The 23,072-nt window shown below is 43.7% G+C and overlaps 1 protein-coding gene across 5 annotated transcripts in view; it reads left to right on the top strand.

Annotated features, from left to right (window-relative positions):
* LPIN1 (lipin 1) overlaps nt 1-23,072 on the top strand; it is a 478,422-nt gene that overhangs the window by 435,045 nt on the left and 20,305 nt on the right. For all 5 annotated transcript variants that reach the window (XM_078647786.1, XM_078647790.1, XM_078647788.1 and 2 more), the window contains 4 exons: nt 539-631; nt 1,992-2,071; nt 9,520-9,664; nt 21,760-21,908. In XM_078647786.1, the coding sequence (XP_078503912.1) occupies nt 539-631; nt 1,992-2,071; nt 9,520-9,664; nt 21,760-21,908 (467 nt within the window). The remainder of the gene's footprint in view (nt 1-538; nt 632-1,991; nt 2,072-9,519; nt 9,665-21,759; nt 21,909-23,072) is intronic.

The raw sequence follows: 23,072 nt of genomic DNA, 5'->3' as shown, positions 1-23,072 counted from the left end.
CATTACGCCACATCCTCTCCCCACTTTCTTGGTTAGTAGTTGGCTCGGTTTTAGGCGGCGCTAACAGGAGAAATAGGCTGGTGCAAGCTGCCTCCTGTTGAGAGCCCCAACACTTATTATTTTACAAATTAACCACTGCGTCAGAGTGTGCAACCAACAGCCAACTCAGGTCAGGTGGCGAACATGTGAAAAAGACACAAGTGGCAAGATGTTATTGATTAAACAACACAATATAAACTAACGCTATTTAATACTGTGTGTAGTCTACAGAATTAATACTAACTCATATTTATGCTTTTTTTTCCTTAATTTTCTTTTTCTTAAAATATTTTCAAGTATTCATGCTTCAGTTATTTCTGTGCAGCATTGGATGCCATTATGCTTTGTTTTTCTAAGATATATGGCCAACAGACCGTACGTTGAGTTTTCGTTCCTTTGCTCGCTTACCTATTTATGTTTTGCATGCTTGAGGTACCACTTTGGTTTCTTTCGTTTTTTTTTTAGTTATGTTATTTATGTCACCATGCATTTGTCACAGGTCACTGTGGAAACGCTAATGAGGGACAAGATGCCCAAAAAGGGAGGGAGATGGTGGTTTTCATGGCGAGGAAGGAACACCACTAACAAAGTGGTAAGTCTGCAAAAAGGAGCAGGATTTGGTTTTGCTTCAAGTGTCTCAGGGTGCTGGATCGGTGTCCAATCTGTGCCTTTGCATCTAATGACAACCGAAGTCATACTCTGATGAATGGCTTGGGACGTTACGTCATGCAGTGATTGCTTGACGGGCCTGTGACATGTGCCTTTATGAGCGCACAGTTGCTCAAATCATCTGTTGTTCAGCCTTAGTGTCTATGTAAATGTTGTTACCTGTGTGAGAATGCCCGGCCCCTGTTTCCCTGGTAGAACTTCCAGTTGACCACTAGCAAATGGTTACTCTTGAATCTAGTTGCAGTATGTTTGTATTTGGAGGTTGGCGTGTACATGTTCAGCAGAAGAAATAGTTATATTCTAGCTGTGAAAGACCAATATCACAATAACCAGGCCAACTGGTCAAGATGCACCTAGTCAAGATTACTGTTCCCCAGAGCATTCCAGAAGATATCACAAATCCCAGAGAATGGACCCAGTAGAAACCATTTGAAACTGGTCAAGCAGAAATTCTGTCAGGCATAGCTGGCGGTGTTGGCATCTAGTTTAGTGTTTTGGTTCTTCTGTGGTTTTTGCCAAATTGTAAATGTAATTTATGTGTATGTTTTTAATTTTTAAAATGTGCCTGTGGAATGGAACAAACGGAGAAAGAGCCCACGATTGTCTTAAATACCCAGAAATTAGCACTAAATTGCTATTTAAACAGCTAACACCCCCGTTTTCATTGTTTGTCATAGTTAGCAGAGTAGATATCTGGAAAGCTATGTCCGTTTAGATTTTTTGGTGTTTTCTTAGTTTGTCCTTCGTTATCGATACAATAAATAGTACAAGTTGTTGTGCTAAAACTGCTCATATATAATGATTAGGCAAATCAGGTTTTAATTACGAATTTAATTTTTCCAAATGTTGCTCCACATTCAGTTTTTAAGTCCTCTCTCACCGTGTGACCTGCTTCTAACTCCCACTTTTTTAGAATGTGTAAATCAACTAAGTCATGGAACTGTTTTTCAGTAGAATATCATTTCCCATAGGATGGCTTTGTTTAAAGATCCCCGTTATTTATGAGTTTTTCATTTCCTTTTATTATAAGCTTACAATGTGCTACATCCTGCCATTTGAAATCACTTATCTACGCGCCCTTGCCAAATCAGATCAAATTTGTTCTGTCCTCGTGTTGATACGCTTCCAAGTGTTCAGCTGAGTTCTAATCTAATGCAGCAGAAGGATGATGAGGAGAGCATATGCACTCCACATATATTATGAACACACGGAAATATTCTCTGAGGGGCGTGGTCTGTTCGTCTTATATTTTTATGAACATTCTATTCGTTCCACTTGTACAGGAAGCCAAACCAGTACAGGGATTACCCGGCATTGGGCCAGCTGCAGGCGAGCCGTCGTCACAGAGGGACCTTGGAAGCAGGTATGAAGCATGGACTAGACTCTCAATTGTTACACCTGAATAAAGTTTTGCATCAGTTGTTCCATTCCTAAATGATCAAAAGAGAATATATGAGGCCGGTGCTTATGGCAGGTGAGATTAGTGATCAGTCTACTATGAATAGAAAGCTACCATATTATGGCTCAACTGAATTTCATAAATAAATATAATCTATTTATTTTAGGTATTGTGTGTGCAATGACATATCACTTCTACCCCTTAGTTTGCTGTATATCTTGTAAAATGTGTTTGCGGTGAATTAAAAAATAACTAGCAAACTGACTTTATTTTCAGTAAGATGTAGTCCTCGAATCGGTCACTCCCTTGTGGCTTCTGTTGTCGGATCCGAGATGCAAAAATGTTAGTTTAGGTAGATGGGAGAGGGTATAAAAGATTCTGATTCTTTTCAGCTTTTTTAGAGGGCTGTTTCTGCCTTCTCATTCACTGTCCAACTTCTCAGTTGCCGTTGCAGTCCAGCAAGATTGTGAGGGTCGAACTTTTCCTTGATTGCATTTTACAGAATCTAGAAATAGATTGATGATTCTGTGTTATTGAAGTTTTGTTAGCAGTGGGTAACCAGTTATAAATTGAATTTTGCGGGAGGTGGTAGGCTTTTGTTGATTGACAGATGAGCGAAATCATTTCAACCCCACTTTGGAATTGTTGGTCCCAATTATTGTGCTTCCCGAACAATTGCTTACACTGTTCAGCTGTCAAGTGCTTTCTGAAGAATACGTAACTAAATTCTGCTCTCAATGTTAGTTTGAAATCATTCTAGGCTCCAGGGCTTTGGACTCTAAGGAACCCACCTCCATATCTCTGCCTATCTGTCACCCTTCATGAAGTGGCTGACCGAAAGCAGCATATTAGTGTATAGTATAAGGCCAGCTTCTATAGACCTACTAAATGCTGGTTCCATAGCTCGGTGCGTGGAGCAGATCATTTTGAACTTCACTGGCTCAGTTGGGAGCTTTTACAGGTGGCTCTGTTGCATCATGTGTATATGAATGAAGGCAATATTTATGTTGGTAGCATGTGTTGCTGTAGATACACATGCTCTACATATTCCTGTCATCTAGTGTTGGGCTTGGACACTTGCAAGATGTTTTTCTTCAAAGAAGTCTTTGGAATCACAAGGTATATTGTGATTCCTTCCTTAGCTGGCAATACGCATGAGCACTGACTGCATGTTAGATTGTTTGTTTCCTCCATCTGGTTCGGATATGCATGACTGGGGGGCTGAGTTCGACAAGAGTCTTAATCTCTGCTTGGGCCCAGCTGGTATATTAATATCAAAAAAGGAATGCACAGTTCCCCTGGATCCAAACACTTGGATGAGACAGTTGACAACCAAAAAATAAGTGAAGGCACACCGGAGGGGGATCCTCCTCTTCGGAACTAAAAGCCTCACAGACCCAGCAAGCTACATGTCATGCTTCATCATATGGCCTTGCCCCTCGTCGGGTCGGCGGTGCAATACCCTAAGGGCACCCATAAAGGTTCTCTTTGACGGGGATCTTTTATTCCTGCCGTATGGTGCTGTGGGGGTGAGGGCCCAATGGGGTGGAAGTGAGTGGTGTAGATGTGTTAAAGTGATATTAAAAAAGATTGGGTAGTCCACAAAAACCTTTAATGAAGTAGTAACCCACCTTAATTCAAAACTAAAGAGAGAGTGGTTGCTTAGTCAGGCTCTAAAGTCCGTGGAAGCAAGAACCTACTCTAACTATATGGTCGACATGTTTCATGCTTTATTAGTTCAAAATGATACTCAGCAATTCCTCAGGACCAAAATGGGGAAAACTATCTACACTACTTGATATTCATATGTTCATCCAGTCTAATGTGTGCCTGGTTCCGCCATGTAGAAACCCACCTATTCCTGGAGCGAATGCTGTTACGATTGCCCTCGGCGCTAAGACACCACGTTGTTGAAGTCCTCTCCGTTTAAGGAGCTGGGCCAACCTCCTAGAAGACGCTCCCGCCGGGGAATCAGTGCACAGCTGGTATATTCCCAGACTCTGATATCAGGAAAACATCTGTGCTGCTTTATTTTAGCACTGTTCACTTCCAGAGACTTCTGTCAAAGACAAGATCCATTTGGGCTCTTTTTTTTTAAGCATACAAAAACTCCTTGCTACCATCCACTCAAGGCCCAATCACTGCATCCAATTGAAACCAAAAACGTAATATAAATTCTATTATATATTTTTATTGTTAAAGGATTCTCATAAATTCAAAAATATATATAAAAGGATTAAAAAACAGTTGTATTGTCAAACCACAGTGTTAAAAACAATTAATACACAATCAAATGAGATAATACATCTGATTATACAATCATCAAAGAACCTAATAAAACGAATGAATTTCCTAGCCACTCCAAATAAAATATACAGCGATGTTAATGCTCTTGGTTTGATGTTAAATTACGTTCTTTTTCTCGTTATAACCAGGTGTTATTTGGGTGCATTCTTAACCAAAGCGACGTGTTTCGATGGTATGATTGGGTTCACCGCCTTCTTCAGGCTTAAAAACTACTGATCAATGTCTCCCAATACATTCATCTAAAAAACATTAATATAGAAATCAATTAAAACAATTATAAAAAAGACTCAATGCAAAATGTACAGTTCTATTTCATATTAGGTTTCAGTTTCACTTCGTTATTGTGTAAGAAAATATTTCCACCAACTTTATTAAACATATTTTACATATATATATTACACCCTTGGTTCCATCATTGGTCCATACACAGTGATTCACACACACTTTCAAACAACCCTATTCATACCACTTCACTCTCCCAGCATGTCATTCATGCCAATAAATTCCAGGGTATTACCCACCAGAAACTTGATATTCAAGGGAGGGTTTTTATCTCTTCCCCGATGGCAGCTTCCTACTCAGGTTAGCCACAATTTTAATTCCGAAGTGGGGGTGTAAACGTCCTCCCTAGACAGATAATATCTCCTATAGAGAGTAAGGACACATAAAAAGCATACTTTAATGTCTAATGATAGCCTACACGGCCAAAACATCCCTTTAAAATCCCAAAAAACCACACTCTACCTAAATGGATTCTGTTAACGTCGTTTATTCGAAAAGGCAAATCAATTCTAAAACCCCCCGGACACAACGTCGTTTATTGTTGAAAACAAACAAGAGGATAAGAGAAAAACAAAGCAGTATATACCTTGCTGCACTCGAAATCTCAGACTACTTTTAAGACAAATATGGAGGCAAAAAGAATAATGAGTGCAACATTATACCTGATAGTAGAATCTAAGTCGTAATAGCCGTGGGAGCTATGGCCCTCGACGTGAAAGAATCCAATTTCGTAAAGACTTCCAGAGACTGACATGCATCGACACTGTGTACTGAGGAGCCTTGGGCCTCGTGCTTCTTGACCTCAATGACGTTCAGCATCTTTTTCAACAAAGAATGTACACAGGGTGATGGAACAGATGCTCTTTCAGATCTATCCTGAGTGTCATCCGAAGTTCCCCTGGACCGTTAACCACCATGTGTATAAACTTGGTCTGTCTCCTGTCCATGACAACAATTCATGAGAGACCTGGCTGTACTTATGTTCGAAGCATACACTTTTATATTGGCAGAAAGGAAGGTGGGCACAGCACAAGATGCAGAGACAGGCTTACGACGACACTCAAGACTTAGGGGAGAGGAGCTGGCCTAACGGCTAGGGCGCTCGACCTCGGACCTGGGGATCTGGGTTCGAGTCTCGGTAACGACGCCAAAAAACTCCTGTGATTCTGGGCAAATCACTTAATCTCCCTGTGCCTAAAATTAATGCATGTCCTCATGTAACGTAACTGGTGCTTTGTAAAGCGCTCTAATACCTGATTCAGTTCGGGTCTAGTTTGCGCTATATAAAACTCTGCAAAACGACATCTTCGGGAAACAGCCCTCCCCTGGCATTGAAAAAGCTGAAAAGGCCAGGCCCTTGGGCCTTCCGCCCCACCAACCATCACCTACCCAAAAGGCCATCTTCTGTTCAGGCTTAGACTTTGAGCCTTTAAACCTCCAGTCTCCCAGTGGCTCCAAGCCTTCGGGACCCTGAATCAAGAACATTACACAGATTGTGAGTATGGCTGAAGTTGAATCACACACCAGGCCTACCAAAAAGCCTTGAGTCTACGCAGAGCACTGTCCTTGAGATGGTCCATGCACCCAGCCTTTCAACAAAGACTTCATTCTCTGGGGCCCCAGTGCTCTCTTGCACCAGTCGGCATCAACCAAAAACCTTGGAGCTCCCTGAATATGGGTGCTACCCAGTCAAGCCCAAAATCACTTCAGAGTCTTAAGATCGTCTCAACACCGGCGCCAAAGCCAACCTCCACTTCAAAACTGATATCAGCATCTAAAAACACAAAGGTTGCCCATGCCATCGGGGTTAAAGGCACCACCGGATCTGAGACCTGCATCGTACTCAAGCTATTGGCATCGAAGACGCCCTTGGTGCAGAGCTCCAACGATTCAGAGAAACCTATCCTCCAACAGCTTTATGCAAGACAAAAAACATATCTTTATTCATCCTCATACCAGCATGAGTTCCACAAGACTGCCTCCAACGTCCGAAGAGACTTTGCCTCGCAAGCAAAAGCCTACCTTTGTGGAGAAACTTGCCGTGGCATATCGTTTGGTGCATCACCCACACGGGTCGCAGGGGCAGAGTCCTAATCTTCTATGGAATCGGCATTATCCTGCTCTCCATGTATCGTTTGGCTTCAATCTAAGCTCCTTTTGCCCAGAGTTTCTTGATTATTGAAGTTCACCGGTCATCAATAGGTGATCCAATAAATAAACATAATAGGTTCTTCTCATTTCATGCTTGTATGCATTTTTACCAGACATAATACTGTTGCGCCTGAACTTTCAGCATTACAACAAACAACCATGAAGGTCACTTATCCTTGAGCATACACGAAACTGAGAAAGTGGATGACAAATATTAAACCTACGGGATTCTTTGCATGATAGTGTCCTATACACAAGAATTGTTAGTATGCCACTGGTAGATTCACCCTGAGGAAGGTCCAAGACTGAAACGCGTTGGTGACATTGTTGTCTTTCAACCAGTGTTCCCATTTAAATTTGAACATTAACAACTATTGACAACTTTACATACCAGGATCTACTGATTTATTTGTGTTATTGTCAACAAACAGTTTTTCCCTTGTTTTTTTTCTCTTTAATTATTGTTAAGTTGTCTTTTGTATGATTATACATCATCAATATCATAGATATATCAATTGGAAAAAATCTCTTCTTGTTGATCAATTTTATTGTTGTTTGATCAAATGTATTGCTACTTATATATAAAACAAAAAAATCTTTTTAATAACAACTATAAACCAAAGAAATAAAAAAGAGACAAATATAAGAATAATAAACAGAATATATTTTTGTATACCTTGTGTGTCCAGATAAGTTATTTGTTTTGCATACCTATGATATAGTTATTAGCACTATTGTATTAGTTGCACTTCTGCCCAGTGCAAACTTTTTTCCAAATTAGAAACTTGCCTTGGAACCTCCCCGTTGCCCAAAAGCAAGAAGTGCAAGGACACCAGCCCCATTCCGTTTTTCCCCTCCTCCATTTCCTCCTCTTCACATCCTGCACCTCCTCCTCCTCCTCCTGCACCTCTTCCTCCTCCTCCAGCTTCCCACACTTCACTACTGCTATATTCATGGGGGTGGATACCCTCACTCCTCAGAGAGATAGGCCTGACCTTTCACTCGGGTGACCCCGATTAATACACCAATCTGGTCGCCACTAATGATCCATGAGATGACTATGATGTAGATTCCATAGGGGACTCAGACTTGGATCACTACCCAGCTAGGTTGTCACCTCTGGATGAAACAACCACATATCATAAGGTCATCCAAACTAGATGTGCAATTTCTCCATGACAGCGATCATTTTGTAGTGGAAACCTTATCTATATATCGAAACGGAAAGTGCATTTTCTGCTCATGCTCAAGGAGATGCTGAAGGCGCCCACAGACACAATCAAAGAGCCAGTCAAGGCCAGGGTGGTCACACTTAGGGTAGATAAATAAATATACCCCCCATACATCAGGGGGACAGATCACTCCAGATAAGTTGGTGGTCCACACTGCATATAAGTGCACTTACTCCCAGGGCATGGGCGATGCTCCACCTCCAGATAAAGAGGGGGCCCTCCTTCTACCACATACCAGTGGTTAAGGCCTTTATGGAAGGTCTCAAACAGGTAACCCTCCCAGAGATCTCCTGCTCTCGGTGTGAAACCTCAGTGTCGTCCTCAGCAGACCCCTTTTAAGCTCTTCCACTATTGCCTTCTCCAGAACCTCTCCTGGAAAGTGGATTTTCTAGTGGCAATTACCTCTCTTAGAGGCATTAGCCAATTACAAGCACTTACATTACAGAAACCCTTCATTCAAGTACACAAGGCAAGGCAGTACTCAGAACCTACCCTAAGTTCCTGCCTAAGGTGGCATCCTCTTTCCACCGTAACCACATCTTTGAGCCTCCAGTCTTATTATGTGCATGTGGTATACTATCTAAGTGCAAATGCAACTTCATCAAATTACAGAACTTCTTTTGTACTGAGAATTGCTCCTAAACTGAACATAGGTGTGGAAATGGCTTTGTAACTGGTGACCGAATTTTCTTGCTATAATATCTTCGATTCCAATAGATTGTCATATGTTTTCGCCTGTTTTGCTAGGAATGCCTGCTAACGTGGCATTTACTTGAACACCAAGATAGATAGTATCTGTTCCCATTTTATGCCTGAGGCCATTAGCTGTTATTTTCTGTGACGGTTTGATTTTCGTGTGACATGATGCCTCCCGCGGATAATGCTTCCTGACATGTCCTAAATACAATCGGAGATGAACTGCTATTTGGAAATGCTTTTAAAGCTGCAGTGCGGCCGCCGGCTGCGCGCGCGGTCCCCTCCAGGCGTGGAGCGTGAGTCATCCTGCAGCGTTGCTTTCCATAATGCGGCGAAGGGGGGCATCTTTAAAGGATGCGGCGCCATCTCGCTCTCAATGAGGCTCGCCGCGCCCATAATGCACCGTGGCACATTAATCAATAGACGGCCGTATCACTTGATCCCCCTGGCCGTGCGTCAGCGCGCTGCGTTCACCCAGGCGAGCTCGGTGTGCAGTGATTACGAGTGCGCATGGGCTGGTGACTGACTGCTGGAGCAAGGTGAATGATGGCGAGGCCTGCATGAATGAGAGGCTGGCGGCGCGAGTTCATTGACTCGCGCCAGGCCCTGCTTTTTAAAGAGCCTCCCCCGAGATCGCACTTGGATTCAATTAGCAGCCGCGTGATTCAGTGCAATAGTAATGTGTTTTTAATGGATGGCAAAATGCACTCACCGCGCGCGCATTTTCTTGTGTTGCTGTTCCAGGATAAAAGATGAATCTTCCTCCAGCGACGAAGAGGGCCGGGCAGCCAATCAGAGCGGGGGCCCTATGCCGTCCAGCCAGAACCACCTCGCGGCATCCTCGGGGGTCACGTACAAAAAGACCCTACGGCTCACCTCGGACCAGCTCGTGAGTCTGTCTGCACTACTTCCTCGCTAGTGAATGGTGTGGTGCACAGTTGGTGGCCATAGCAAGCACCAACTGTTTAGGACACCTCCCTTGTTCCATTTACTGCTTATTGTTAACCTTTCTGATTGCAGGAGTAAGTCTGTTGTATTTACAATCTTTGTCGAGCACGTACCAAGTTGAAGTGCCTTACATAGAACACTGTCCAGTCCATATAGAAACATATGCAATAAAATGAGTTTTGTGAAGCTAAGAAATGAATCTTAGGTACACAAGTAAAGTGTGCATGCTTAAGCTACATAAATAATGCAAGTCAGATCGTATATATATATATATTCACTGAAAAAACCATAGGTTATAGACCATATATAGTTAGGAATTAGCATTTACAAAACCTTGAAAATTCACTGCAAAAACCATAGGTTAGAGACCATATATAGTTAGCTGGACATTTTATTGACATAAAACCAATGAAATTCCATATATAGTTAGTTGCACTAACTATATATCGCGCACCCGCAATCCACTGCTGATGATGTCACATATTACATCATTCATGACATGGTCAGTGACATCACTGATGACATCACTGATGACATCTCAAATGACATCACTGATGACATCACTGATAACAACATCCAGTGATTTTTTGTTTCTATAAAGTTTAAATATGTCTTACATATTGAAGAATGAGTGGATGTGTAAGTGTCTGGACGAAGGATTTAGTAGGTACATGACTGACTGTATGAGTGAGTGATTAAATGTGTCTCACTGAGTGCATGGGTTAGTGTCTAAACTGTCTTAATTTGTGCATCATTATGTCTGTTGTTCTGTAAACTGCTGCATGTGTTGATCAGTAGCTATATGAGTAACTATATGGGTTATTGATTGATTGCCCAAGTATTTGTATGGGAGACTGAGTGTGTGTGTGGCTAGCTGGGAGGTGTGTGACTCTGTGCAGATCAATCTGTACTTGTATCAATGATTGTATAAGAAGGTAAGTATGTGTTAGTATATGTTTGAAAATGTAAGGTGCTCTATGTTTAACTGTATAGACAAGAAAATGGAAGTGTCATTGATTCTTTACAGGACTGACTAGGTGTGTGAGTAACTCCATGGATGAGTGGCAGACTGTGAGTGTCTGTATAGGTGTATGAGTGCATATGATAGTGTTGTAAAGATGAGTGATTGTATGTATGAATGATTGTATGGGTGAATGAGTGAAGGTGTGTGTAGACGTAGCAATCAGTGAGTGCATATGTAGTAACTAGTATTGGTGTGTCAATGGTTTCAAAAATTATACTCTCTTTTTAACACTGGGTGAAACAGAGGTTATATTAAAATGTGAGGAGATGCATTGTATTGTCACATGAATGATATCATCAGTGATGTGGTCATTGATGTCAAATGAGATGTCATCAGTGATGTCATCAGTGATGTCATTTGAGATGTCATCAGTGATGTCATCAGTGATGTCACTGACCATGTCATGAATGATGTAATATGTGACATCATCAGCAGTGGATTGCGGGTGCGCGATATATAGTTAGTGCAACTAACTATATATGGAATTTCATTGGTTTTATGTCAATAAAATGTCCAGCTAACTATATATGGTCTCTAACCTATGGTTTTTGCAGTGAATTTTCAAGGTTTTGTAAATGCTAATTCCTAACTATATATGGTCTATAACCTATGGTTTTTTCAGTGAATTTTCAAGGTTTTGTAAATGCTAATTCCTAACTATATATGGTCTATAACCTATGGTTTTTTCAGTGAATTTCAATGGTTTTTTAATAGCAAATATCATAAGCTGTCGAATGTCAAGTACGTGGTAAGTGAAAACATTTTCGTGTTTATGCACACTGATCTGCTTTGAATGGTGCCCCCCCCCCTCATTTCTATTAGGAGTACTCTCTCTTTGCAGATAGTGAAAGGTAGTTAACGCAGGCCTTTGCCCCCGTTGTAATCCGTCGTGCCTGCTTCTCTCTCCATTTGATTGATTGTTATCCAAGTATTTACTGTTTTAGAATTAGTTCTCTTTGGTTCATTCTCTATTTACAAACAAACACAGAGTCGCAATACTCTGTTTAGTCTTTGCAGATAACGAAAAATCGTGTAAAAAAAAAGAAAAGGAATCGAGCAAAATCAGTAGGCCACTAATGGGATCTCTTTTTGACCTCGCTAAAATAGAAACATTAGGAACAACCCCTCATGACAAATACAAAACTAGTGAGATGAACTGAACTCCACACAATGATGGCTGCAAAACAGCTCGGCTCCGCCACCCACCCCGCCCAAAATAACGATAAAGAGCGGCTGCCATGATTGGTTGCGGAATGGCCACGACGGAGCTACGAAATGGTGCTGCTCTCATGCTAACCCCAGCTTCAGTCTGAAACATCCAGAAACACTGTAGACTACCAATTCGATCAGTTCCGGTAGCGCCCCAATGTAACCCGGTAGAGAAGAACTAGCCCTCCCCTCTTTGACTGATGGTTCTTGTTGCCTGTCCCTTCTGTTGTCATTTAACAGAACTATTTAGCCTGCTGAAAGGGGTTGTGTTCCGACCGCTGGTTGGTGGAGACATTTTGACTATATTCTGGACCTGCGTTGTCGCGTAATGCGTCATATGACGCGCCGCGTTAGCGCATCCGGAAGTCATCCGGGGCGCGCAGCGCGTAACGTAAGCATAACAAGTCATGTGACTTGTTAATAAAACTTTTCATTGGTTCATTTTACTTTTCTTATTGTAATGATGAAAGGCTTGGTCATATGACCTAAAAATTACGCTTTTCATTACTTCCGAACATTATTTTTTCTTAAATATATGTTATAATGTTCCAGGCTAATGTACTTTCCCGGAAATTTTACAACTGTCCTGCAAGTAAAATATATTCTTTTTTCGAGAAAAAGAGCGTTTCTTCGTCCCATGACGGAGCCGTTGAGCAAAAGAGGGTCGACCTGCTGTCTTAGTCGCCGATACGCCTGAATATGAGATTCTTATCGATCACTTTATGTTGCAGGAATAGAAAACACAACAGCCCTTGACCATTTATCTTTACTGCGTTCCTTCGTATTATACCTTTTACCCTTCATGTAATTGGTCTGCTTTATTTCACTTTCCTTTTAATGATTCTAAAACAGTGACTATTATTAAAAACTTTACCAATGTATATACTACTACCATGTTTTCTTTTAAAAACCTTTATTGTGAAAATTTCATTATACAAATACGAGCCTATAACCACGTGGGCCTGCCACGGAGCAAACTGTAATCGTATATGATGAATAGACATTTACACTGTAGAGGAACATAACGGGCGGGCCATTAGGTTGCAAGAACTAAGGTGTCTAACAGTTACGGAATCGGTGGACGTACATTTTATAATTAAAATACGACAGGGCCAGTTACAATAAAATTATCTAGATATAAATTTGCGGGCAAGTACCATGGGTGACGTTAATTCGAACTTTCAACAGTACAGTAATCAATAACACATCAGAACTTAATATCAATAGGGATGTCGAAATATTCAATCAATTCTCGTCCCCGCCCGCCATGTGCTTCAAAACTGCATACGTATCTCGTGATTTCAAGGTTCTGCAACCAGTACACAACAAGGAGTTACGAGTCCCATTTATTCCGGCGCCATTTTGGGCGAGGACGGGCAGGTCCAGGATATAGTCAAAATGTCTCTACCAACCATCGACTATGATGATGTTCATATGCTGTATTTATTAGAGTAACACTCATCTGTCCACATGAAATTAATTTGCCACAATCTAAACATGTCATTTTAATCTTTCCAAAGTTCTTCTAAATATTTGGGACCGTTTCCCTTGCCTCTGAAGCTCTCAGTGCCACTTCTTTGATGAATGTACTAGCAGGTCAGGGGTTCTCCTCCAAATCTCTCTTTTATGCAGCACTATAATTAATTGGTGCCACCTCTCCATATGACGATGCATGGTATAGTTACCACAACTATATTTTTTTTCGGTTCCTCTGGAGAGTTCATCGTGGCAGATGAAGCGTGTAACGTACCGGGCATTTACCTTTTTTTGCATGTACAGGAAAGGAAAAAAAAATCGAGCGTCCGAGTTCTAAGGTGTCCCAGGGCCATTTTAGTGGACCAGGCCCAAATCCAAAGAACAGGCCGCCATTTTGAGAGTCCTCTTGCAGCCGCCTGTCGCTGTAGCATCAAGAGCAGCCGAAACTCAGCTTAATGGCAACTGAAATGGTAAAGGGGCGCCCCACTACAGCAGACGAGCCTCCACCTAGGAAGGCCCATTCACGCCGGCTCCCCCCCCCCCCCCTTCGGGCACCCCACGCCGTTATTCGGAGCAGTATTGTAGGATGGCCACACCAGTGCGGCAACTTGCTAGACATCACCTCGGTGGTAACCGAATCTCAACGCCTTGTGGTGTCTTCTATTCAGAAAACATTGTTATGCTGCCTTCGACCTATTCGCCGCAAGTGCGCACACAACTCAACTGCATAGCTTGCTAGACACCACCTCGGTGCCATCCGGATCTTGGAATGTCAGCGCCTTTTGGTGTCTTCTCTTCAGAAAATATTGTTGCGCTGCCTTTGGCCCCATTCGCACATCAGTCCGCTACTGACGCCATCTCACAGGCTAATGGGGCGCCCCACGCCGACTTTCAGCATTGTAGGATGACCACACCAGTACAGCAACTTGCTAGACATCACCTCGGTGCCATCCGGATCTCGGCGCCCCACTGCAGATGAAGTGCCTCTCAACTATGAAACCACCACGGTGACATCCGGATCTTGGCGCGTTGTGCTGCCTTCGGCCTATTCGCACATCGGTCCGCTACTGACGCCATCTCACAGGCTAATGGGGCGACCCACGCCGAGTTTCAGCATTGTAGGATGACCACACCAGTACAGCAACTTGCTAGACATCACCTCGGTGCCATCCGAATCTTGGCATCTCAACGCCTAGTGGTATCTTCCATACAGAAAATGTTGTTGCGCTGCCTTTGGCCCCATTCGCACATCAGTCCGCAACTTAGACATCACCTCGGTGCCATCCGGATCTTGGCATCTCAGCGCCTTGTGGTGTCAGTCAGAAAATATTGTTGCGCTGCCTTTGGCCCCATTCGCACATCAGTCCGCTACTGACACCATCTCACAGGCCAACAGGGCGCCCCACGCCGACTTTTACCATTGTACGATGGCCACACCAGTGCCACAACTTGCTAGACACCACCTCGGTGCCATCCGGATCTTGGCATCTCAGCGCCTTGTGGTGTCTTCAAATCAGAAAATATTGTTGCGCTGCCTTTGGCCCCATTCGCACATCGGTCCGCTACTGACGCCATCTCACAGGCCAACGGGGCGCCCCACGCCGACTTTCAACATTGTAGGATGGCCACAGAAGTGCGAAAACTTACTAGACACCACCTCGGTGCCATCCGGATCTTGGCGCGTTGTGCTGCCTTCGGCCTATTCGCACATCGGTCCGCTACTGACGCAAACTCACAGGCCAACGGGGCGCCCCACGCCGACTTTCAGCATTGTAGGATGGCCACACCAGTGCACCTTACTAGACACCACCTCGGTGCCATCCGGATCTTGACGCGTAGTGAAGCTGCAGCAGCTGCAAATAAGCTTCAGACAGTGTTACAACCGCTGCTCAGAACTCTCAACTATGACACCACCTCGGTGCCATCCGGATCTTGGCATCTCAGCGCCTTGTGGTGTCAGTCAGAAACTATTGTTGCGCTGCCTTTGGCCCCATTCGCACATCGGTCCGCTACTGACGCAAACTCACAGGCCAACGGGGCGCCCCACGCCGACTTTCAGCATTGTAGGATGGCCACACCAGTGCGGCAACTTGCTACACACCACCTCGGTGCCATCCGGATCTTGGCATCTCAGCGCCTAGTGGTGTCTTCTATTCCGAAAATATTGTTGCGCTGCCTTCGGCCCCATTCACACATCGGTCCGCTACTGACGCCATCTCACAGGCCAACGGGGCGCCCCACGCCGACTTTCAGCATTGTAGGATGGCCACACCAGTGCGGCAACTTACTAGACACCACCTCAGTGCCATCCGGATCTTGGCGCGTTGTGCTGCCTTCGGCCTATTCGCACATCGGTCCGCTACTGACGCAAACTCACAGGCCAACGGGGCGCACCACGCCGACTTTCAGCATTGTTGGATGGCCACACCAGTGCGGCAACTTACTAGACACCACCTCGGTGCCATCCGGATCTTGGCGCGTTGTGCTGCCTTCGGCCTATTCGCACATCGGTCCGCTACTGACGCAAACTCACAGGCCAACGGGGCGCCCCATGCCGACTTTCAGCATTGTAGGATGGCCACACCAGTGCTGCAACTTGCTGGACACCACCTCGGTGCCATCCGGATCTTGGCGCGTTGTGTTGCCTTCGGCCTATTCGCACATCGGTCCGCTACTGACGCCGCCTCACGTGCCAACGTATTTTCTCCGCATTTTATACCCTATGCCGCATAACAGGTCATGTGACTTGTTTATAAAACTTTTCATTGGTTCATTTTACTTTTGGTTTCCTAATGATGGAAGGCTTGATCATATGACCTAAAAACAACACTTTTCATTGGATGAAAACTTTTTTTTTTTCCCAAACGATGAAAGCCCCACCTTGTTTCTGGATGTTTCAGACTGAAGCTGGCGTCAGCATGAGAGCACCACCATCTCGTGGCTCCGTCGTGGTCATTCCGCGAGCAATCATGGCAGCCGCTCCCCACCGGAAGCCTGCGGGAGTCGGGGCTCCCAAAACTTTTGATGAATTCTCAAGGCGGAGGGGACGCTTTCGAGAATGGGGTCCAAGACCTAGCAGACAAGCGTCCGATTTCCAAGGTGTCCCAGGGCCATTTCAGTGGACCAGGCCCAAAAAGGAAACAGCCTGCCGCCATTTTGAGAGTCCTGTGACAGCCGCCTATCGCTGCACCGCAAGAGTGGGCGCAACTCAGCTGAATTGCGGCTTTTGACACAGTGGACCAAAAACGGACGGAATGGCAACTGAAACGGTAAAGGGGCGCCCCACTACAACAGATGACACTCCACCTGGAGAGGCCCGTTCACGCCGCCTCCCCCGGGGCGCCCCACGCCGTTATTCGGAGCAGCATTGTAGGATACCAAAACCAGTGCGGCAACTTACTGGACATCACCTTGGTGCCATCGTTCTGCTGCCTTGGAACTATTCGCACAACAGTTTGCTACTGATGACCCACCCCCCGCGACGCCCCACGCCGTTATTTGCTGGGTGGCAACTTACTAGAGATCACTTTCGTGTCATCTAGATTTCAACGCGTTCTGCTGCCTTGGAACTATTCGCACAACAGTTTGCTACTGATGACCCACCCCCCGCGACGCCCCACGCCGGAAATCTGGACGTTGTGCTGCGTTGGGACTATTCGCACAGCCGACCGCTACTTCGTTGTTTTTCCCTAAAAATGTTTATATGTTATTACTATTTTTGTTTTCTTGTATATATTTATAAATTATTAAAGTTTTATAATCTTACTACTTTGTCGGAGTGCTATATATTTTTAATGTGACACATAATTGTAAAAACTTTGATGTACAAAGAGTCATCCCTGGAATCTTCCGCTTCAGGCTCGGTCCCCTCCCCAATCACAATACAGGATGGTTTTCAGATAATAGCAACGCTTCTGCTGTGACGGATCTCATCGAGTGTGGGCCTTGATCTACTATAACTCCTTTGAAGAGGGGTGATTCTTTACAGCTGTGGCCATAAACTACATCTGCAGGGCTAGCTGATACCCTAGGACCAGCCTGGACAATCGGACACAGAGGAAAAGGAGTGTCAGAGGGTGCGGTAGTGAATAGGGCGAAAGGGAGGTGTCGGGCGGGCACAGGGTGTGATTCTCAGGAAAGAGCAGCGCAGATGGGGGGAGGTTTATTACCCATGCATAAGACAGAGAGCGGGGGTGACCACTGCCTGGGGGAGATGCTTGCGAGGGTGGGGAGCCATGCTAAGGATCGACAGCGTGCACAGAGTGGGTCTGGTCAAGGCATCTAAAATGGCTGCCGTGCACGACAAAAGTGTGGCATTTGAAAAAAGACAAGATGGCGCAGACAATGTTTTTCAACACTTCCTGATTTCCTTCGAATCGAACGTTAACAGACGTTGGGGCATATTACCAAAGTTAAGCGATATTTATCCCTTACGATGCTTAGCAACGATTTTTTTACCGTCAGAAATTATCGCAGATAAACCTTGCTATTATCAAGGTTTATCGCAAATACGATAAAAAACGACCGCAATGCATTAATATCGCTGAAAACTCAGCGATATTCATGCATTACCGAGCTAATGCTCTTAGCCATGTTATCCACCTCCCATTGGATAACATGGCTTAGAACTGCTCAGGGCAGGTGCTAGCTTTTGGAGATATTCGCGCTTATCTCGAATATTTCCAAAAGTTGATAATAGGAGATAGCGATGTTAGCGACTGTTTCCAGTCGCTAACATCTTGGCATGCCCACTTTGCATGTCATTAGTGATAAATATCACTCACATGCAAAGTGGGGCCCAAGATGGTCGCTATCTCCTACTAGCCGTCGCTAACTGGTGTTAGCAACAGCTAGGTAATACAGATATAATTTTATCTCCGCGAAGCGGAGCGCTGTTACAGATATATATCTTGTTTTTGGACGTTAATTTCTCAAAATGCACTGAAGCACATATATTGAGACCTAGCAAAGGCACATCGGGCTACCAGTCCCTAATATTTTACCAAGTTTCGTGCAAATCCATTCAGCCGTTCGATTATTATTATTATTTTTTTTTTTTGCCCCGCGGGGCCCTTTTAAAACCTCCACATCAAACCTAAACGGTCAGGGAAGATCTACTATGCCCCCTTATGGTCATTTGCCCCTTCGCTTTGGCCTCCTCTTGTCTCTCGATCCTACCGAGAGACAAGATGGCGGCCGCTACGGACTGTTTGGAATGTTTACAGACACCGGAGAGCCAATCAGCTTCGCTTCGCAAAGCTCCGTAACGCGAAAAGTACGCGAAGCGGTGCGCTGTTACAGATATATATCTTTTTTTGAACGTTAATTTCTCAAAATCCACTGGAGCACATATATTGAGATCTAGCAAAGGCACATCGGGCTACCAGTCCCTACAATTTTGCCAAGTTTCGTGCAAATCCATTCAGCTGTTCGAATATTTTTATTATTTTTTTTTTTTGCCCCGCGGGGCCCTTTTAAAACCTCCACATCAAACCTAAACGGTCAGGGAGGATCTACTATGCCCCCTTATGGTCATTTGCCCCTTCGCTTTGGCCTCCTCTTGTCTCTCGATCCTACCGAGAGACAAGATGGCGGCCGCTACGGACTGTTTGGAATGTTTACAGACACCGGAGAGCCAATCAGCTTCGCTTCGCAAAGCTCCGTAACGCGAAAAGTACGCGAAGCGGTGCGCTGTTACAGATATATATCTTTTTTTGAACGTTAATTTCTCAAAATCCACTGGAGCACATATATTGAGATCTAGCAAAGGCACATCGGGCTACCAGTCTCTACAATTTTGCCAAGTTTCGTGCAAATCCATTCAGCTGTTCGATTATTATTATTATTTTTTTTTTTTGCCCCGCGGGGCCCTTTTAAAACCTCCACATCAAACCTAAACGGTCAGGGAGGATCTACTATGCCCCCTTATGGTCATTTGCCCCTTCGGTTTGGCCTCCGCTTGTCTCTCGATCCTACCGAGAGACAAGATGGCGGCCGCTACGGACTGTTTGGAATGTTTACAGACGCCGGAGAACCAATCAGCTTCGCTTCACAAAGCTCCGTTGCGCGAAAAGTACGCGTACTGGAGCGCTGCCCGGTCCGCTGTTACAGATATATATCTTTTTTTAAACGTTAATTTCTCAAAATCCACTGGAGCACATATATTGAGACCTACAAAAGGCACATCGGGCTACCAGTCCCTACAATTTTGCCAAGTTTCGTGCAAATCCATTCAGCCGTTCGGGCTAAAAGTGAGGCCAACCGCCCTATGGAAAACTCAATGTTAAAAACACGTTTTGGGACCCCCCTTTTTTCTCGTCCCCCCCTTGACGAACCCCCCCCCAAATTTTCAAGGGCTGCTCAGAAACAAAATGTGCCATTTTCCTGAAAATTTCAGCCAATTCCGTCCACAAACGCCAAAGTTATTAGACATAGAATTTTCAAAAATCCCATAGAGAAAAAATCCTAACTATATATACCTACTGGCAACCGCCAGTAGGTAATACACACACACACATTGCCATGAACTATGTCCATGCAAAAGTGCTTTAGTACTTGTAAGGGGCATGGCAAGCGCTATACAAATATTAATAAAATCTTCAGTACTAGTCTCAGGTGCCTACTCAAAAGAGAACAGATTCATACACTGCGTGAAGCTGAGGGAGCGCATGTTTGTGTAACTCATGCCTAGAGTGAAGACGATGTATTGTTTAACTACGCTGATGGACACCATATTATAGTGAGCCCAGCTACTTATGTAAATTGACGCAGGTCTGACCACTTGTTTCACTTAATGGACTTGAGGTCAGTATCTCTGGTTTCAATCTTTGCGCTGTGCAGTGATCTTGGTTGGACAAATACATATTACTTTGCAAATTTGACTGTCCGTGCCCATTTCTACACCCAAATCCCATGTGTACTTTTTTGTGTCCCTCTTCAGTTTTTGTAGGTTTCTGCTAGAAACGCAAGAGAATAGGTTTTAGTGAACTAGACTGGGAGTGCTATAGTGCTGACCAGTGTGGTGGTACAAATGGATGAAGCAGTTTTTTTGGGGTACTCTTGGACAGTGGGATGGCAACATTGCTCCCAGGCTGCTAATGAGCGAGATCTAGGAAACACAGCACAGCACAGATAGCATGAATGTCGATTCCCCAAAATGCCAGGGGTATCAGATTTGACGTCATGCATCCTGTCACCCAAGATGATAACACAGGGCGGACCACTGGTCCTATCCTTAACCCACCAGCCACCTCCTAGTTAATGCTGAGGGGCTAAGAGGATGCCACAGTGTATGGACTGCAGGAAGTGCAGAAAGTGTTGTGTGTTTGATATGTGGAAAGAGGTTACACCAATCCCAAGAGAGGCATAGCCCACTCAATGAGAGTTAGGCTGAGACAACTTCACTCGTTTTACTTATTTACAAAGAACCGATATAAAACTAGGTCAGATTCGACCCCTTGTACACGAAGCATTAGGTCCTTATTGCAATCTTGGGAATTACTGTGCAATAATATTGCCTTAGGTTGAATCTGATACTGAACCTTGTGGTTTTACTCGATGGTTAAATTAGTGCCAAATTCAGTGTTTCTAAGGTTGAAATGAGGGATAGCCGGGGTCTACGGAGTTGGACCTGATTACCACAAAATGTCCCTCTTTTTAAACCTCTTTTTCAAGAGCAACTCCTCCATCTAATTCTTGAACTTAATTTTGCAGAGAATATTTGAAGGAGTGCGTTAATAGCACACAAATCAGAATATAGGGCGTAAAAAGTGTTAAAGCTCAATCTCTGTATTTCCAGTACGCTTGCATTTAGGTGGTAAACAAGAAAAGTCTAGTAGTGTTTAGTCTCCAAAGTTTCAGAAAGCATAGTTCCTTGATTAAAGTTCTAAATAACTCGAAGACACCCCAGAAGTCTGATGTTCCAAAATATGGGCCCAATTCACAAAGATTTTGTTGCGACATACTTGTAGCTTACTTCTGAATTCCGGCAGGTAGCCTGGAAAAAGCCAAGAGTACTCCTGGCTTACTCCTGAAATTCATGAGTGTGCCACGAGTAATGAAAGTGTGAACCAAGCTACTCAAGCACTAATCTTTGTGAATTGGGCCTCATGTGCAAAGTACATAAAAAAGCATTAAAAACAGCATATACATTACACTTTGTGGTTCTTAACTAAAGCTTTTTAAATATAGCAGAGTTTAAACGCTGCTTTATTTGAAAGAAGTGATGAAGTTGGCTGTCATTATTACATAAATCCTTCGTTTTCAGATTTTCAATGCCTGCTCAATACTAATGCCTCTGTGTTTGTATGTTTTTTTTTTATTTTCAGAAAAGTCTGAAGCTGAAGAACGGTCCCAATGATGTGGTCTTCAGTGTCACCACACAATACCAAGGGACGTGCCGCTGCGAGGGTACAATATACTTATGGAACTGGGATGATAAGATTGTCATTTCAGATATTGATGGAACAATCACCCGGTACGGTCGCCGCAATGTTCTGTGATTGCTTTGTCGTTTGTGCCGATCACATTCTCTTTTGCAAGTGATCATTACTGAGATCCAAGGAGCTGCATTTTACTTCCAATACTGTACTTCACATTAGAGTAAATTATAGTGGGCAGGGTGCCCTGCTGTGGATCTGATTTCACAAATATCCATGTAGAGCAAATGGCCCTATTCTCAGAATTTTACCCAGCAATTTTGCTCTGGAAATCCAATGTAACACAGTTGATATATTCTCATACCTGCAGGCATAATGGCTGTATGCACTATTATTATAGCATATTAGACCTCTTCTAATGTAAAACTGTATGGGTTTTGAACTCCTTGATTTTTTTGTGTAATCCAGCCCCAATTGTTTTTTCTAGCTGTGTTAAGTTTATGTTAAAAAGGAATCTGTTCTTTTGAAATTTTAGTTTTTTAATTTACTGATTAAACAAATGCTAGATTTAACATAAAAATGCAAAGCGTAATTAATTTTTATCTCAGTAAAAATTAAACATTGTAATAATGGTCTCACTGACCTAGCGTCTCTTTATCATCGTAAGGGTAGCTTCAAGTGAAAGGATTGAGTTGATAGTGCAAGCCAAATAACATATACCACTCAGACCTTAGGAAATTTTCTTGCTGGATAGTAACAAAATTCCACCTTCACCTTTTATTTGAAAAGTAGGTTCTGAATTCTCGCTTTTTGATATGTCCCTCTGAAATGCTTTCTAACCTTGAGGTAGGACACATTTACTTTTGTCACAATCTGGTAAACAATCTGAAATCCAATAATGATTTCACAACAAAAACTGCTTATCATTTGTTAGCTGGTTTTGGGATGGACAAGGCCGAATGCAAAATCAAAACAGAGGTACAACTGAAGCACTTAGGGCTTGATGCACTAGAGAGTTTTGCGGCCATGAAGTTTGTGTATCACAAAGTAGCAGTGTACTAAAGACAGATTACTGTTCACAAATGTCTTTGTGGTTGCAATCCATTGCTTGTATAAAGATCCCAGAAAGGGGTGGTATCCATTCCCAAAGTGCAACTGTTCATGAGAGACCGATTCCACTCTGGGAATGTGGGCTCTGGGCGTTGATGGAGCATGCAGCGGCCCAGGGCACCACTGCATGTTCCCCACAATGCCCTTTGCAT

This window comes from Lissotriton helveticus, chromosome 6 (assembly GCF_964261635.1).
Source record: "Lissotriton helveticus chromosome 6, aLisHel1.1, whole genome shotgun sequence".
Classification (NCBI taxonomy): Eukaryota; Metazoa; Chordata; class Amphibia; order Caudata; family Salamandridae; genus Lissotriton; species Lissotriton helveticus.
This window is presented reverse-complemented; position numbering and strand designations above follow the sequence as displayed.